The sequence below is a fragment of the Plecotus auritus genome (genome assembly GCF_963455305.1).
Source record: "Plecotus auritus genome assembly, chromosome: 7".
Taxonomy (NCBI): Eukaryota; Metazoa; Chordata; class Mammalia; order Chiroptera; family Vespertilionidae; genus Plecotus; species Plecotus auritus.
Genome location: NC_137774.1, coordinates 37,011,852 through 37,030,958, shown reverse-complemented (window position 1 = coordinate 37,030,958; position 19,107 = coordinate 37,011,852). Strand labels below are relative to the sequence as shown.

The 19,107-nt window shown below is 47.8% G+C and overlaps 1 protein-coding gene across 1 annotated transcript in view; it reads left to right on the top strand.

Moving 5' to 3' along the window:
• Window positions 1-19,107, top strand: part of SMG6 (SMG6 nonsense mediated mRNA decay factor) — a 232,056-nt gene that overhangs the window by 194,157 nt on the left and 18,792 nt on the right. Inside the window, exons 14-15 of the mRNA XM_080678773.1 lie at window positions 13,603-13,779; window positions 17,463-17,609. Coding sequence (XP_080534899.1) covers window positions 13,603-13,779; window positions 17,463-17,609 — 324 coding nt within the window. The remainder of the gene's footprint in view (window positions 1-13,602; window positions 13,780-17,462; window positions 17,610-19,107) is intronic.

The following is a 19,107-nucleotide window of genomic DNA, read 5'->3' as shown; positions in this document are numbered from 1 at the left end:
TCAGCTCATCAGCTGATTAACTAAAGTCTTACCCGTACTGTGTCCAGGGAAATTAAATCTGAATGATAGAATTCCTTTTAGGGTACATGCATTGAGAAATTTTTTTTTTCATGTTTCAGGTTGGTGTATTTGTTTAATCAGAACAGGCCATTTGTTTGCCCATGTGGTCTGTAATCTCATTTTATTTTTTATTTTTTAATCTTTATTGTTGAACGTATTACATATGGCCTCTTTTTCCCCTGGAATTTTTAATGTTAGTACCTCTGTTCTTGCCTGTAACTTAGCCAAGTACCCATTTGGTTTGTGTTAATCTAAATGCAAATTCGTCATAAGTGTTTATTTTGTCTTGGGGGTTGGCCTTTTGGCTGCTGGGCAAGAGGGGTATCCTTTAGTGAGAAGGACTTGAAGTAGGTCCCTATCTCCAAAAGTAACATTACCTTCGTAAGAGGCTACAAAGTATAACAGACTGAGCACAGACCTTTGGAGTAAGACAAACCTAGGTTCAAATCCCAGCTTCACCACTTACTGGATGTTTCTTTCCTCAGAGCTTCAATTTCCTCTTCCTCTTTCTATCTCACAGGATTACTGTGATAATCAAATGAAATAACATAATGCCTAGCAACCATCAGTCACCACTTCATCTCCACCACAGCTTTCCCAGTAAAATGGGATATGTCAGCCATCGAGAAGCTGTGACCAGTGAAATCTGCAGAGGAAGCAAAATGCTATTTTTTCTACTTGCCAATACCCTGAACCTCTGTCCTGGGCTTCTTGCATGCTCATGAGTTTCTGTTTTAAGAACGTGCCCAACCTGAGTTTGGTCAGTGTTCTTTTTCCCTCGTGAGGACTCCTTTCATGATCAGTACCCAAGGGCTTTAGGATGTCTATATGGTGATTCTCCTCGAAGGCAAGCCTGATCCCTGTGCCACAAAGGTTTTCTTCAAGAGCCTTTCCTGGCTTCAGATCTGGTGAGAAGCTAGCCAGAGAGCTTTGTCCTCAGCCTCCGGAGGGACGCACAGGTTTGCCTTGTACCCTGCAAGTGGCCTGAAGGGAGCTCCAGGGTGTTGGAGATGGCCATGGGAAAAAAACGGCTCAGAAAAAGCACGGTGCGTGAGCCAGCAGCTCCCCACTGCCTGCTGGAGCGGGCTCAGCGAGGCCTCTGACAAGAGGCTTCAGAACACTAAACAGGTGATTAAAACATCAGTCCGAGTCTTTCCAAACCTCACAGAAAGCCAAAAACTTAGTTTGGACACCAACAGAAATTTTCCACTCTGGAGCTTTATAAACTGATCTGCTGTTTCTTCCTCTGCTCTGTGGCCAGAGGGGAGCTCTGTGCTAATGATTCCATAAAACCCTCCAACTCTTCCTTAGTGGCTTATCATATAAGAAGAACCTATACCACCTTTTTCCGTCAAGAATTGTCTACTATGGAAACAGATTCTGAGTCATCAACCCTTCCAAAAAGGCTAAGCCCAGCTCTTGGCACTGTCCCCTAGGACAGAGCTGAGCTCCCCCATCAAGGTCCATGGCAGAGCTGAACTGTCTTTCCTCTCCTCCTTTCCAAGATGCCTTCCCAGAATCATAGAAACCTTTAGGAATGGAAAGGGATCTTCAGGATCATCTGTATTTTGCAAACAAGGTTCAGTAACTTGCCCAGGTGAGGAGAGCATGAAGGAACTTTTCCTCTAGACCCTGCTTTCCCTGGACTTGGGCCTGTCAGCTGCCCAAGAGAATTATACCCAGACCAGGAGTTCAGTCTTCAGAAATCAGCAATAATATTGCCCCTCTTTGGTTTTTTGTTTTGTTTTTAAATTTTTATTGACTTTTTTAGAGAGAGAAACATCAACTTGTTGTTCCACTTATGCATTCATTGGTTGATTCTTCTATATGCCTTGACCGGGAAGCAAACCCTCAACCTTGACATATCGGGACGATGCTCTAACCACCTGAGCTACCCAGCCAGGACGAGGCTGCCCCCCTTTGAGTTTCTGTACTAGATCAGATTTTTCCCCTTGTGAGTTGTGAGCATCTCTGTCCCTAGCACAGGCAAATGGTCCAGATCCATGGGGAACTGTGGCAGTTGGACACTGATTAAGAGAAGAGGCACATTGCAGCTCCTCTACTTACTGCATAACCTTGAGTAAGTCTGTGCCTTGATTTCTTCATCTGCCAAATTGAGATAACAGCCCTTCCTACTTCATGAAGTTGTCGAGATTAGGTGAGTTGGTGTATGTAAAGCATTTGGCATGGTGCCTCGCATGTCGCAGCCATTCTGTTATTGGGAACTTTTAAGGATGAATGAAGCACACAGTGGGTTTGTTGTTATGCCTTAGAAGGCCCAATGGTGCTCTCCCAGGAAGCGGCTCTGGTAAGGTGGCGAGAACACTGGACTAGAAAGTCATTGCATCTGTCTTCAGATCTCATTGAAATTACTCAAGTTTCAGTTTTCTTACCTTTATTATCATGATCTAATTGTAGTAGTTAATTGCTTCATAGGGTGCTAAGGATTTTATAGATCCTAAAAGTGCCATGGAAAATATAAGGTCATATTTTTTGTACCTTAGCTGGAGTTGCATTTGAATAATTGACCAAAATTGTGGCCACCTATCTTTTCAGCCTTTATAGCAGTGATTGTGAAACTTCAGTGTTCATAAGTACTTGGGAGACTTATTTAAAGTGTACAGTACAAGGCCCTATCCCCAGAAATACTAATTTAGTCCAAAGTAGAGTCCAGGAATTTACAGTTTTAACAAGCTCACTATGTGATTCTGATTCAGGTGGTTTGAAAAATAATGCTTTTTAGTGTTCAAAGGTGAAGAAGGGGAACTAATACTTATTTAGCTTCTTCTGTGTGCCAACATTTGCCTTACTTATACTTCATGAATAGACATTAGTTAGGTTTAGTTATCAAAGCTTGTCTTGTCTCTAACTGTGAGGTACTATTAGCCACATTTGATACTCAGGACTCTAGATGTGTAGGACTCGAAAATGCAGTTTATAGTAGCCTTCTACCTCAGCCCTAATCTCAGAGAATTTCTGTATTTTTTATATTTTTAATTTGCTGTGGGGATTCTCAAGATATTTCTTGGGTATAATATTTCCAAGAGCATAACACCAGTGCTTTGAAGAGCATAAGTCTCACCTCTTGCTGAGATGTGTTATACCTTACTCTGGGGCAACAGCCTCTACTTACAGCAACGTGTGATATGCCCAGAGCTTGGCTTCTTGTGGTATCTTATTTCAAACTAGAAACTCTGAAAGCAGTTTGTCAAAAGAGAACACCTATCCCAAGTTATTGAGCCCAAACTTCATGGGGAACTCCACCTAAAGCAGAAAGTAGCATCTCTGAATCTGTCCAGGTTGTCTGTGTGCAATACAACCCAAGGAGCATGATTCACATGGTAGACAATGTGGTTAGCACCTCTCCATGATCATGATGTCCCCTGGAATTGTCCTAAGGTCCTAAGGCTACCATTTGCCTCCCACAATGAGTCATCCATGTTGTCCAGATACCCATAGTGTATGCTGCAGGTAGATTTTCTGTGTGTATGTACATACAAATTACATTGTCTGCCCTTAGGAAACTTACTTAGGAGAGAAAATAGGATAGATTAATGGGAAAATATATTGATAAGCATAAACTAATCAACAGATCAAATTATGGATGTCTTGAACTTGAGAGGGAATACATTCTCAGATGACAAATTTAAGATCCAAAGGGAACTTTACAGGCTACAATGAAAGAAGTACATAACAAGATGAAATCAAATAAGAAAGAATAAATGCATAACCTTAACCTTATCCAGAAAGTCAGCTGCCCATAGCAAGTAGCATGCAGCACAATCCTATATAATAAAGATGTAATATGCAAATTGACCCTCACGCCCTTGCACAACATGGCCACCCCCATGTGGTCAAAGATGGCTGCCACAAGATGGCCGGCAAGGGAGGGTAGTTGTGGACGATCAGGCCAGCAGGGGAGGGCATTTAGGGGTGACCAGGCCAGCAGGGGAGGGCAGTTGGGGGGGACCAGGCCAGCAGGAGAGGGCAGTTGGGGGCGACCAGGCCGGCAGGGGAGGGCAGTTGGTGGTGACCAGGCCTGCAGGGGAGGGCAGTTGGGGGCAACCGGGCCAGCAGGAGAGGGCATTTGGGGGCGACCAGGCCAGCAGGGGAGGGCAGTTGGGGGTGATTGGGCCAGCAGGGGAGCAGTTAGGCATTGATCAGGGTGGCAGGGGAGTGGTTAGGGGGTGATCAGGCTGGCAGGCAGGCGAGTGGTTGGGAGCCAGCAGTCCCGGATTGTGAGAGGGATGTCCGACTGCCGGCAGTTGGACATTCCCCAAGGGGTCCCAGATTGGAGAGGGTGCAGGCTGGGCTGAGGGACACCCCCCCAGTGCATGAATTTTGTGCACCGGGCCTCTAGTACTAAATAATAGGGTTTCTTACAATGTGCGATACCTCAGTGAAGGAATGTTATAAAAGGGACTAGTTAGTGGGATTCTTGCACTTAGTGGAGGGAGATACTATTTAGTTACATATGTGAAAACAATTTGGGAATTTGTTCATTAAAAGCTCACAATGTGTTAGTGCAAGGTGGTGAACAGCAAAACCAAAGCCATTTTAGTCTGTTCATAGAATCAAGGTATCGAGACTGGAACAAGGAGATGTTCCACTCTGTTCTCTGCCGCCAGCTCACATGTGGGCACTCACTACAGGAGACACAGTAGTCTCAGTGAAAGTCTTAGTGAAAAATAAGCAGGATGTTTAGGAGACAGTTGAAGTGAGGAACAGTTGAAGGAAGTGGGACTGTTTAGCCTAGAGAAGGTATCACACAGCAGACTTCAAATAATTTGAGACCAGTCATGTAGAAGCATAATTAGACTTTTTTTATGTGGCCCGGAGGACAGAATTAGAAGCACTGGGAGGCAGATATGGGCTTAAAAGGGATAGACATTTTTATCAATTTAGAAGAGTTAAAAAACGGAATGGGTTCCCTAGTAGGAAGTGAGCCCCCTTGTAGATTCAAGACAGTAGCAGACCTTTCATACAGCATGGTCTGAACTGAAGGTTAACAGGGGGAACATTTGTTAGGTAATAATAAAAGTTACTTATTTGTTTCTTAAACATTAAGTAATGGTGGTTTTAAAAGCTTCCTCGGGGTCTTTAATCCTTTTTCACCTGAAATAGTCAAGAAAGGGTTGGGTCACTGGGAGATGATATTGAGGTTCTGGTGTGGCTTTGAATGATCAGTAACTCTGTGGCATGTTAGTAATACCGATGTTGAGGGCTGTTATGAGGTCAGAGAAGATGAAGGAAGTGTGGGACTAACCCATAGATGCTGAAAGGACAACTGTGCATTTGGAAGAGGTTAGTGTCAGGTTACTGCATAATCCCTCTGGACTGAAAATTCTGTGAAATCAAGATCTGCCTTGTTTCTCTCTTATGTGCCCAGAATGGCTAACAGTCCCTGTCACATTTTAGAGGCTTAGGAAAAATGTGTGTGTGTGGCGGGTAGGGGGTGGGGGGGGGGCCTTTTTATCAAACTTAAAGGAAGATAAGGGAATGAGTTGATTGCATAAAGGTGAAGTCACTGTAGGTTAGGGAAATAATCTGTTAAGTCTCGAGGTGCAAAGGGGAGCAAATGGCATGCAAGGGAATATCGAACAGGTTACCTGGGGCCTGGAGTTGAGAATTAGGAAATAATAGCAAGAAGTGAGAGTGGTAATATACAAGTGGGAGGGGTGGGTGGGTGCTAGAGAGCTTGCCCAGATCATGGAAAGCATCGAGAAAAGTTGGAATTTAATCTTGTAGCAAGGCTTAAGCCCAAGGGAATTAATTCCCCATCTGACTTCCTCAGGACCCTTCTGTGTAAAAGGGATAAAGGAGGGTATGCAAGGTCTCTACAAGGAGCTTCTCTTCCCCTCAGGCTTCCTCTTCCTTTTCCCTTGAGAGAAGAGGAATGAGACTTCTGCCCTCCTGAGTGCTTTAGGTAATGTATGAGTGTGGGGGGAGGAGCTATTTCTCTTTTGATACAGGGAGGCTTTGAGGTGATACCTCTGTCACATTCCCCCCCACTGGAGCCACAGGACTTTGCTTTGTTCTCTACTGAATCCTCAGGGCCTAGAATAGTGTCTAATGCACACAGTAGGCACTTCGTAAATATTTGTTGAATTGAATGTTGACTAAATGTGTTGAATGCTGCCAATGTCTCAGAAAGGGCATCTCACACACACACATAAAATAAATAAAACCAGAAACAGATCTGGTGAAGAAACCTAAACACTCGTCTAAGGGGTGGTCTCCTGATCTTGCCTGTCCAGACAGCAAATAAGAATGTGGCTCAGAGCAACTAGAGCCCAGGATATAGTGCTCCTGGCCCAAAACTAACGCAGTATGGAAACAGACTGCATTGGATATTTGCAAACTGAGACAGATGCTAGGGCTTTCATCCCCAGGGGCTGAGCTCGTAGCCTCCCCTGCTGGTTCAGTGAGTGAGGGCCCAGCGCCTGTGTTCCAGGTTTCAGACCAGCTGAAGCCAGCCAGACCTGAAAGGCTTGTGTTGGCAGTGCCAGTATCCGCCCCTAACCCTGCCAATTTGGGTGGCTGCTCTCAGAGCACTCTGCAGGGGAAGCAGATTGGACTGCAGCCTGTCCAATCCTCTGCTCCCTATAGTTTGTTCTCTGTGACACGCTCAGTGTTAAGAATTCACCTTGCTCGTACAGCCAGAGCTCAGCGCTCTAGAAGAGAGTAGTTTCTCTCTGTGAGAGAACAGTTCAAGAAGAGCAAGCTGTACTCGGCCCAGGAGAACCCAGACTCCTATCTGGCTTTGTTCAGAAGGTCCAAGCTCAGAAAATACAGGTGGGTAGAAAATGCCTCACTGGGAATTTTTCTCATCATTTCTCTTGTATTGAGAAGCCTGGAACAAGGATGCAGCAGGGTCTTGTTTAAAGAGGATACTTTTAATAAAGACAAAGACATACACACCCCCCAGTATGAAGGGACCAGGTGGGCAAGGCAATTGTGATGTTCACTACAGGGTTTTATTTCTGATGTGTGCATTGCTGGCATGCTTGTCCTAAAGCCAGACCCTTAGGGCCTCTAGAGTCCTATAAATACATACATGCCTCTCTGGTTAAGTCCAGGAATTTTTTGGGAGAATTAGGAAGAGTGACAACTAGAGAGAGCTGGGTCCTCCCTCCATCAAGTGGCCTGCCCAGCAGCCTGGATCCAACATCTTAGCTCTGAATAAAATATTTCAGCGGCTTCAACATGCAGGTAAGCATTCAGGGCCTCTCCCCTCAGCCCTAGGCTGTGTGCCAGCCCCAGGCTTCCTTCCTTACCTCTAAGTCTGGTTTCCACACATCTCAGTGGTGTTAGGCAGAGTGCCTCTCCTGCCTCTGAGCAGAGTGACGCAGCAAGGAAGAAAGAAAATAACAGCCACTTATTTATTGAGCACTCGGCCTAGGCACCTTGCTAAATATTTGCTATGCATTATCTCCTTTGAACCTCACAAACAACTTGAGCAACAGAGGCTCAGAGACTTTAAGTAACTTGTCTAAGGAAACACAGCTAGTAAGTGGCAGTTAAGGTTTGATCTCAGGTTCAGGTTTCATAGCCTGACTATGAAGCCCAGCTCCCTGTATTGCTTCAACTTGCCTCTTCCAGAATAGACCTGTATTTCCTACTGTACTTAACTTCTCACTGCTAATGTGTACTCCACAACGCCTCTGTTCTCCCAACTCTCTCCAGTGTGAACATAATCTCCCTCTCAGTAGCCAAGTACCTGTACCTTTTGGGATCTTCAATAAAATTATTGGCGTATTCTCTCCCCCCACCGCCAAGTCTTCCCATCCAACCATTTGCCAGTTCCCGCGCCTCCCTTTCGAGGAAGCAAGGCAGGATATGGGTGGCCTGAGCAGGCTGCATACCACTCTGAACAGGCATCTATCTGTACATTTCCAGCTGATTTGTAATGGCCCGCATTGCCTCTGCTAAGAAGGAAACACAGCTGCTGGGACCAGACACGTGGAATAGTGTGACAACTACGGGTTGGCCAGTGATGTTAGCATTTCATCTTGTGACCCACTGACCCCTCAGCTAGCCCAGGCCAACTATAGAACTAGGGAGGGCTGGGTCTGGAGATGAGGATCAAAAGGGACTGAGGGAGAGACCTATGCTTAGCTGTCTTGCATAGAAATGAGGTCCTGCTATAGCAGGGATAGGGAAAGTGTGAAATGCTGATTGAGCTGATCCCCTTGGACAGTATGCCCAGGGGTTGTCAGGATATGCATCTGGCACAAGTATCCATGTCTTCTCTCCCTCTGATCCCTTTGTCATTCGGCCCCTGCATTTGTTCTTCCTTTCTCTGCCCCTCTAACGCTCTCTCAATTCCATTCTACTTCAGGTAGGCTGCCAATGTCTGTCTCTCTGTAGTAAACTGTTGCCTCTGTCTTCAGAATGATTGTTCATCCTTGTGGCCAGCTTTCCCCCTACCCCTGGAGTCTGCTCCCCACCTGGAAGCCCCTCCCCCTAGGAATGTGAATAAAGCATTTCCTCTGTCTTCCCCGCTCCAGAGGATTCCCTGGATCTGAACTTTAATTGGCAGGCCTCTTCTTAGGCTGACCCACCCTTGGCCACTACAGAATTGTCCTACCCACCCTTCAGTCTCCTGTGTGAGTGAGTTGTGCATAACTAGAGGTTCCCAGTTTGTGAAAACACTTTAATCTGAGTTCAGTTTCTTGTAGCCAATAATGTAGGCTTGACTCATTGAAGATGATAATTAACCCATTGCAAATTGACCTCAAAAACCAGCCAAACAGCTTGTATTTTACCAGCCTTGGTTTTGGATTTGTAGGCTATTTTAAGGTTTCTTAATAATCTCAGCAAGACTTCACTTTCCTGTCTGCATCTTATTTGCTCTAAGGATATTCTGTAAAATTAACAAGCTATAAAGTTTGATTGAAGGGTTCAACAAATGTGAGAATAATTGACTGCATTTAGAGAAACAAGAAAAACAACCTGTAAACTTGAGTTTGTAGGGGAAAACCCGTGTGATTTTTCTCTTTAACCAGAGGAGCAATAGCAAGCAGGACTTTCTAAGACAAAAAAAAAAAAAAAAAAAAATAGAACTGGCTGATACTGCAAGTTTAAATTCTGATTCCCTCCAAATCAAAAGCTCAGAAAAAGAAATTTTGAAAAATCTAACCATCCACTATGATGCTCATGCCTTCCAGGAGGTCTGTATGGAGAAAACAGGGACCCAATAGAGATAAAAGAGTTCCTCATTCCCTGGAGTCTGCATCCAGAGGAGCCTAGTTCCACTCTCTGACCCTGCCTCCTTGTTCCCTTGCTAGACCAGGGGAGGTGGTGGGAGGTGTCCTCCCTTCCCCATGGCTGCTCTGAGGTGTGTGTGTTAAATCTTACAACTCAGAGTACAGCAGACTGGTGCCTGGTGCTCAGTTCCTTTTCTCTCTCTTGCCCTCCCCTGTCTTCCATAAGACAGCTTAGATCTCTTTTTCTTTTTTCTTTTTTTTCTTTTAGATCTCTCTTTCTGTTTCTACCTGGGCATCTCTGCCCAAGCTGGGCATGCCCTCTGCAGAGTGGCTGTGGAGAGTCACCAGTTTTCAGAGAACTCGCATTCTTGGCTTATCTGTCATTCCCTACAGTTCCCAAGATCAGTAACTCAGTCTGCCTTCCCTCTTCTCTCTTGACCTAGAAGTTTCTTCCTTCTTCCCTCAAGACCTAACCTTCCTCTTAACTCCAGCCTCCACCTACCCCCATGCATGCTCACATTCTGTCTTTCTAAGGAACTGAGCCTGGGACTGGCCAGACTCCTGTACCGCCTTGCCGCATCTCACTTTCAGTTTTCCTTTCTGCTTGGTTCTTTGCGTGTGGACCTGATCGGGTGATAACTGGAGCCCTGAAGCTAGAGGTTTCAGTTCCCACTGATGGGACACGCTGCCTCAGATGGTCCTCAGAAGGAAAAGGGGCTTTCTCTGGGTGCCTTGCTTTCAGCTTTTCCCTGACCTAAAGCCCCAGTTCTGTTTCCAAAGCTGACTGGAGTGATTTATATAAGACATTTCGTCCATTAATTCTAGAGTTCCTAATAATCTCTACAGTGAGTCTCCCTCCAGAAGGGCCATGACTGCCATTGAGAAGGTACAGGGTCCCGGGTTTCCTGGGATACTCCTTAGCCAGCAGCCCTTTTCCCCACCTCTAGCCCCAGTCCAGCACAACCTGTTAACAGCCCAGGAAGGAACACCATGCTGCCCAGCTCTCTCCCCTCTAGAGAATCCAGAGTTTGCCCAGAGCTACAATGTACATACCACTTACATTCTCTGTTTTTCATTGATACAGGATGGAAAAATATACTCATGAAAAGAGCTGTTGTGGGGATTATGTCATACACTTCATCTGGACTCCTTCCACTCCAAGCAGGGAGCCTAGCTTTAACCCCTCTCCTACCAGGAAGGCCTCCTGGGCCAACCAAAGATTATCTTGGAGTTGCCTTTTTGTGGGTGGTTTGAAGGGCTTCTTCCATCATGATTTATCTTGATAACCAAATTTAAACTTTTGTCCCCCAGATTCAAGTGCTGGAGGCTTGGAGAATATTCCCATCAATCTGTGAAACTCTAGGGCCAAGAGAACTGGGTCCTCACCCCTCTAGACGCATTTCTCCTACCATGAAGCAGAATGCTTTAGCTGGCAGGCTAGCAAGCTAGAGACAGAAGGCTTCTCTGTGCCCCTGGGCAAGCCCTAGACTTTGTGCCTCTCGATTCCCCATTTACTGAATAGCTAGAACCCCATGTCTTATACCCACAGTGCACTTTAGAAAGATAAGGGACTGTGTACAATCTTAGCTGGTCCCCTGCTAGTTGGATTGCAAAGGAACAGGGACCCTCTTCTAAAAGGTTGGGTGACTTTTCTTTCTCCAGACAGGTAGAATCCTTTTCAGGCCTCTTAGCACCAGCTCAGAGACCCCACTGGATCAAAGCCCTTTTGAGAATCAGCCAAGAGTGCCTTTGCCCTTTAGGGAGGGACTAGTGGCCCTAGTAAACAAAATCTCAGGGGAAACCAGGTGCTTCTAAAGGAGTGAAAATGAAAAAGGGACTATTGGGAGGGGGACGTTGCATTTTGCTGTTGAGTCTCTGTGAATGACAGTTCCCAGTGATCCTCTAAGGATGTGTGCAGGAAGGCTCAGGATGTCTGCATCCCTAGGTCCCGCTGTGCCCTGGAAATCCCCATCTCCAGGAATCCACATCCACACATGTGGTCTTTCTCCCTCTTGGCCAGGAATTGCACACTTCCTGAGCCACTCAGAATGCCACCCAGCCTATGTTCTAACAGCGGGAATTTTCCTGCCCTCCTGTCAGCACACACGCACGGGCACACTCTCCTCTTCTGGGTAGATTTCTGCTGCACGTTGCAGGAGTGCCAGTATAACCTCTCACCATCCAGGTGATGCCAAGGACCCTGACAAGCTGCTTCTTTGTCCTTCTCCCACCCCTAAACCCCCACCTCCTCCCCATTCAGCAGTAGCAGCCTCATACTGAAAAGGAAAGTCCTGGACCCATTACATAATTCTCCATAGTGCAAGCAGTAGCTGGGGCATAAGGTCAGAGGTCATAGTGGGGTCAGGTGGCTGACACACACTGTAACGACAAGGTGGTTAAAATTAGACCACAGAGAGGAAACTGGCAGTCTTGTGGAAATGCAGAAGTTTCCTCTGCAAGTGTGAGGCTGGGGATTCAGGGAGGCCACTGTGCGTGCTGCCTGCCAGGCTATTACTCATTTCAGCTCTGTTCTTTAATGCCTTTTAGCCCCTGCTTCTGTATTTCTAGCCTTCTTCATCACATGTTTGAGTACACGCAATGGAATCCATGGTTACCTGCCCTGGTCCAAGGAGAGCTTCCTTCCTCCTTCAAGGAGGTGTAAGCCCAGGACCAGGCACCCCAAGCTCAAGACAGCTATTCTTTCCAAAGCCTTATCTGGATAGCTGGGCACCTTTTAGGTTAGTCTCTCAGGTGGAGGTAGTTGAAGTGCATAGCCTGGGATTCAGGCCCATGGTGATTCCAGGACCAATGGTGAGGGTGAGCAGGAGCCACTCCTTGGCAGGGAGAGTAGCAGGTTTTTCTGGGAAAGGGGGTAGAGGATGGAGTCACATAGCACCTGCGATAGAGTGGTGCTCGTTTCCACAGTGTCCAGAGAACAGGGATCATGCCTGCCTCGTGGCTCTTTGTGGTACTCAGCCGAGTTTCTCTGTGCTTGTCCGTCCTTACAGTGAGCTTCCTGTGTGCCCCACTCCCTGGCGAAGGGAGCTTAGGAGATGTAGTCTTTGCCACCAGTGGGGTTATTGTTCGAGTGAAGGAGTAACAAATGCACCTGTGAAACAGTGAGCAAACAATCAAAGACAGACTCCAAGTTCATACTTTACTGTGTGATTCAGACATAGAATTCCCTTTCGTGTTGTGGAGTGGGAAAGCTTTGAGGGGGCAGGGGACACTCAGTATGGGCTAGAATCAATGATGATGAGAACGGGCTGCCACCCTGTGGCATATCTGACCACTGAAGTGTGTTTCCCTGCGTGGATTGGCCTTCACCAGCTTCCAAGCTTCAGATCAAGTAGGGCCCCTTCTCTGCCTTGGTGAGTGCCCTTTCATATGGAGGAGAGGACCCCAGAGGCCAGAGATGGAGAAAAGGGTATGAGGGAGTGCAAGCAAAGCAGATGGGTTTGCAGGTGAGGCCACCATGTGTGTGTGGTCTCACAGGAGAAGGACTCCAGACAAGGTGACTATGGAGACTTATCTGAGACACTTACGAATTTGACGATTGCTCAATATATTGAATTTCATTTCAGCTAAATCAGCCCCAGCTTCTCTGACAGCTTATGTGCTGATGTGGCCACATGGGAGCAGGATGGCGTGAACCCTGGAGGAGCAGAGCTTTGGTGAAACACCCCCACCTGCTTTGCCTGTCTCCCTTCTGACAACAATTTCCTGCCTGAGCCCAGTCTCTGAGTATGAGAAGCTCTTAGGTGGGGCAGAACCCGCCAGGGGAAGCCCAAAATGATCTGGCTGAAATGAAACAGCCAAGAAAGCCCTCATCATTCATTTTGCACTCAGCTGAAAGTTCTCCTTTTGGGAGTCTGGTGAGAGGGGAGCTTGGAGAAGAATGGAGAGTGGCTGTGAGGGGTACCAGAAAGTTGTGTTCTGTGAAAGCCAGTGGTTGGCACTCCACCCTTCCTTCTATCAATTAGATACCAAACTTAAAAGAATTTAATTTAGTCTTTTTTATTATCAGGACTTCGCGAGGCAGGAGGGAGGCACAACCCCAGAGGACACCTGTCATTGATTCTGGGGTTGTCTGCTACTCTCAAGATGACCTAAGGAGAGACAGTAGTGACTTTCTTCCCTTAGAAGATCTTGGTCCTTACCCCTTGGCCCTTGCTCACCTTGTCACACATGCATGCACACCGCACACTCATTCTGTCTCCTTGCCCAGCAACGTTGACACATTTCTCATGTGCTCCGCAGCCAACAGTGTCGTCTCATCTTCATCTTCCCTTTCAGAAAAGGCTGTTTTTCTTCTCTCCCTTTTGCCCTGTAGGTTATTGCAGCCGACTGCAAAAGGGTCACAGTGCTGAAGTATTTTCTGGAAGCCCTTTGTGGACAAGAAGAGCCTCTGCTGGCATTCAAGGGTGGAAAATATGTGTCAGTGGCACCCGTCCCAGACACCATGGGAAAGGAAATGGGAAGCCAAGAGGGAAAACAACTGGAAGATGAGGTACTATGCGGGAAGAGCCCGCTGTGGCAGAGGGAAGGCTCCCTTCCTTCCCCTCCAGCCCTGCTCTGCCCATGGCTTCGGCTTCTACCCCTGGTTATTTATAACCACTCAGAGCAGTGTCGATGTTAACGTGACCAGCCAGCTTCTCAAGAGTGCACTCTGCTGGTGCCCCTTCCTGCCAGTCCCACCCCAATGCCTCCATCTCTGCTACGAGTTCCAGATGCTTCTTTTTAATGTTGCATTGGAGAAGGGAGGGAAAGAAAGAGTTTAATAATGTGCAGCTCCGGAGGCTTAGGAAAGGGAGTGGAGGAGGGTGTTAGGGTTCAGGCTGAGGATCAAGTTTATAGATGTGTGGAGCTCAGCGCAGCACAGGCCTGAACTCCAGCCTCTAGCACACGTACAGGAAGAGCTGACATTGCTGGCCCCGTGTGGAAAATCACCCCTCCCCCGGCTACCCTCCCTCCCTCGTTCCCTCCCTCCCTCCCTCCCTCCTGCACATCCTGATGTGATTAAGGAATTCTCTTGTTTGTTTGCCCTTGGTTGTTCCTGTAGCCCTTGCTTCACTCTAAACTGTCTGCGCTCACCCTAGTGTGCGCACGAGTGAGCCTGTATACCTACCCTTGCTAAACCTCACTGGCAGTTGCCCTGCCATGTATGTATGTATCTTTCTGGGGGTGGTTGCTGTTGTGGGTCTGTCGGTCCTGGGCTTGTGTGTCAGTTTAAGTTGAACACTGCTTCTAGCTTCCCCGCCGTCTGTGGGTTCTGAGTAAATGTGAGTGTGTAGCGGTGTTGGCTCATGTGTGTGTTTAATATCACTGCCAGCTGCCCTGCTGTGTGTCTGGGTGTGGGTAACTCTGTCTGGGTGTATGTGCACACAGCTCACTTTTGCCTGATGGTTGATTCTTACCTTCTTTTTACCCCACAGTGTTAAAGACAGAGGGGACTTAGGTGGGAAGGAACGTGGGACTTAAGGAAGGGACGGAAGCAATTCCAGCCAGAGGCCAGGTCACCCGTAGGCCAGCACAGTCATTTGGCCCGCAAGAGTCTCAAGCGCCTGGCGGAGCAGGGCGGGGTGCAGGGATGAAATCAGCAACAGGCCAGGGAAGCCAGATGTCAGCTGGAAGCTGTCGTTTGTGATCTGAAACAGTGATAGAGTGGCCACCTTTGGTTCAGTCTTCAGAGCAGCAAAGTCTTGGACTGGCTTCATTAGAATAGCTGGAGAACCCAACCCCACCCCACCCCGATGATACAGGCTCAGCTTCCAGGACAGAGGTGGTTCCAGGGATAAAGCTGAGCCCACGATTCCAGACTCCCCAGATGAAACCTGGGCAGGGAATGATGGGAAAGAATGAGCTGTCAGCATGGGAGGAGACATTGGGGTTGCTAAAGCCATCGGGGTGTCCAGGCTTCAGGCGGGACAGAGCAGTGCCACCCAAGCCCTGGGTACTGTGTAGGGAAGCATGGGTGGGGCAGTGCTAAGTCAGTTATCTCACCCACACCGGGAGGCTGAGGCAGCCGTGGAAGGTCAGCAAGGCTAGTTCTCCGGGATTGCTGTAAGAGATGTCCTCTGGCCAGTGGAGCCTACAATGCCAAATCAAGTTAGGCAAGTGAGGCCCAGAGAGAGGGGCTGAGCCACAGTTCTTTCTCTCCTACAGGGAACAGACCAGTTCTCTGGTCCCAGACCTTGGCGGTGCCCCCACTCTCCTTCAAATCTTATTAACCGGACAAAGGTTGTGACCCATGCCACGCTGCCCACTTCTTCCTTTTCCCACGAGCCTTCTGAGTTCCTTGTATGTTAGTGGCCCCTGGGAAACCCTACTTACCCAGGTCTGTGTAATTTCATAACCCTGAACTTCCTCGTTTGCTGTGAGAGCTGAGCAAACCTCAGACAAGCCTTGCTGACCCTCCTTTGACCTCAGTCAAGCTCACTCAGAGCCCCATGATAACCCATGTATCCTGATCAGAGCAGGCAGAGGCCACGTTCCCTCATGGGCCAGTCAGGCATCCTATTCCACTCACTCCAGTCCAGGTTAACCCATGAACAAGGAAGTAAATATGTAGTGTCTTCCTCCTTCCCAGGGTCTCTCTGGAAGTGCACCATGTGACACTATAGCCTGTGGGTTGTCAAATGAGTGCAGACAGCACCCAGACCCCTGAGACCTCTTAGGATAATGGCAGTTCTGGCCCCATCCTGATATCTCATCTGTGCTCAGACTATAAGACTGAGTCACTTAAGCTGATTGGGAGAGAAGAGGTAGATACTTCTTCAGGCATCATTCTTCACGAAGATAACAGAGTCCGGTTCCTTAGGGATGCTACCGAAGCACCTGTCTTTCCACCCTAGACTCTGCTACCCCACACACTTTACCAACCACTTTCAGCCAAGACTCCACTGGAGTATCATCTAGGATATGGGCAGTTAGGGGCGAGAGCAGGGTGTACTGCCCAGGTCCTCGGTGGGGCTATGGGAGACCTGGTGAAGCCGAGCCACTCCAGGATGGATCTGGGCTCACCGTCCAGATTAGGCCCCCATGCCTGTGCTGGTTGGTATTATTAGTAAGAGCACAGACTTCGGAGTTGGACTCACTAGAGTCCCTGCTATGTCACTTACTAGCTTTGTGACCTTGAGCAAATTGTTTAACTCTAAACCTCAGTTTGTTCATTTATAAAATAGGGATTATAATAGCATCTATTTCTCAGACCATTGTGAAAATTAAATGAGTTCATACATGAAAAACAGCCCTGTCCTTGGCCAGTGCTAAGCTCTCAGTAAATGGTAGCCATTATTGTCATAATCATTGTCATCATTATCATCGAGTTAGAAACACAGGAATCTCCTCCTACTAAATCACTCCCTATTACCCATGCTAACCCTGTCCCTCAAAGGAAGCTTCTTGGGCAGCTGCATGTTCTCTGCTGACCAAGGCCAAAAGTGAGAGAGGGGAATGGAGCCTGGGACCACCCGGGGAGCAGTGGCTTCTGAGAGCTGAAGCTGCAAGCAGGGAGGTGCCATCCCTGGGGAAGTCTCCACCAGCCTGCAGGAGACTCCTAAGCTAGCAGCTATCTCCCAGCCTGCCCAAGCCCCGGTAGGGCAGCTGAGCAAGGTCATGTCATGTGAATTCCTATAAGGAGGCCCAGCCCTGACACCACCAGGCTGTGATCTTAAAAAGAAACCAGGGCAAGGTCTGCTGAGCTACAGCATCTGCTCCCTGACGCCGTCCGGGGCAAGGGAGCTTCCATGTCTAACTCCCAGCTGTTGGCCAGAATTGATTCCTGTCAGATTATTAGCATGAATTAGATTTAAATCGGGTGGTTTAACTTTCTCTGTTGTTTTCCCCTTTGGTGATTTCAAAATGAACATAGACCTAAAGTTTGACTTTGTGAGTGTGGGCAAAGGAGAATGAAGAGCTGTGAGTAGAAGCATGAAAGTTATCTGCGTGAGAGTGACTGATCGTGTGGATCTCTGACTCTGGCATTCAGAAAGAGTCCTAGAGTACAAAAGGGAGCAACTGTTGCGGGGAGGGAGTAACAGCTTCTCTTTACCACTCACACCTTGGGGCCCTTTGTAAGAAATGGTCTAAAGAAGCATGGAGTGGGGGTGCGAGAAGGATAGAAAGGTGCGTCTGGTAAGTGTCATGGGCTCACAGTATCCTCTCTTTCCTGGCCTGTTTCGCCACCCAAAGGAGGAGGATGTGGTGATTGAAGACTTTGAAGAAGATTCAGAGGCTGAAGGCAGCGGGGGCGAGGATGACATCAAGGAGCTTCGGGCCAAGAAGCTGGCCCTGGCCAGGAAGATAGCCGAGCAGCAACGTCGCCAAGAAAAGATCCAGGTGGGGCCTGCATGGGAGGGTGGCTTCCATCAGGGGCATGAGGGGATGTGAGTACAGAGCAGGGGTAAGCAGGATCGTCTCAGGAAGAGTCTCACATGTCTGGTTCCAACCCCCGTTTTCTTTTTCTGTCACTAAGTTCTAATAGCACATTTGGTGCCGGGAGGCTCCCTCCTCCTGGGATCTAAGTTTTGAAGTTCCCCTGAACCTTATCCATATACTCCCAGAGAGGCCAGGGACTCTCTGCTGAGAACACCTGTTCTCAGGGGGGAGAATGTCATGGCCACAGTCTGCTTATCTGGATTCCCAGTGTGATGGCCAAGCCCCTCTGCAGACCTCTAAACCTTCCCAGAGAGAAACTGCTTGATTGCCACACGAGGATTCCTCCACCATCAGCCCTCTGTGGACCCATACCTCCACTTCCAGCAAGTTTTTCTTTTCTTTTCTTTTCTTTTCTTTTCTTTTCTTTTCTTTTCTTTTTTCCTTTTTTTTCTTTAAGCCTCACCCATGGACATGCTTATTGATTCCAGAGAGAGGAAGGGAGAGACAGAAACATCAGAGTGAGAGAAACATTTATCCGTTGCCTCCTGTACTTGCCCCTTCCAGGGATCAAATCCAATCAGGGATCGAGTCCTTCAACCTAGGTATGTGCCTTGACTGGGGATTGAACCTGCAACCTTTTTAGTGCACGCACGACACTCCAACAACTGAGCCACCCAGCCTGGCCAGCAAGTTTTTTGTATGGCTCTTCCAGGTCTGCCTTCTTGCATTGTATGCTCACTTCCTCTTATCTAGGGCTCAGGACAGACAGGGAAGAGCCAGTCACACTCTGCCATTTGACTGTGTGCATGGGAAGCATCAGGCCCCTTTAGGAACATCTGTTTTCAGCTCTTTTCAGACACCCCTCACCTTTGGCAGGGGCCTCAGTGCATGAGGTCAAGCAGACCTGACCACGGTCTGGACTCCACCACTTAACTAGCTTTGTGACTTTTGGCAAATTGTTTAATTTCTCAGAGCTTGTTTCCTCGTCTGCAAAGTGAAAGTGGTAACAGCACCTACCTCTTAGAATTGCTGTGAAGCCTACAAAAACCGGCCCATGTAAAGTGCTTAGCACAGTGCATGGCACACAGAATGTGCTTTATAAATGGTCATTGTGGTCTAATATTGTTCTAATCACCCATCATACAGAGCCCTGGTCTAAGCAGGGAATAAGCACCAGTTGGGATCCATCATTCTTTAGATATTTTCATGTCCCCTGCACACTGGAACCCAGTGTGTGATCCCTCTGCCAGCACCATCCACCCCGGGAGGGCTGCCTCCTCAGCCCTCCTGTGGTCTCTGTGTGACCCACTAAGCAGCTTCATCCTCACGCTGTCTGTCTTCCTGTTCTGTGGTTCTTTTTTCCTCACCGTCGGTCTTACCAAAAGTTCTACCTAAACTCACCACCTCCATTTCTTTTTTTTTTCTTTTAAATATATATTTCTTTATTGATTTCAGAGAG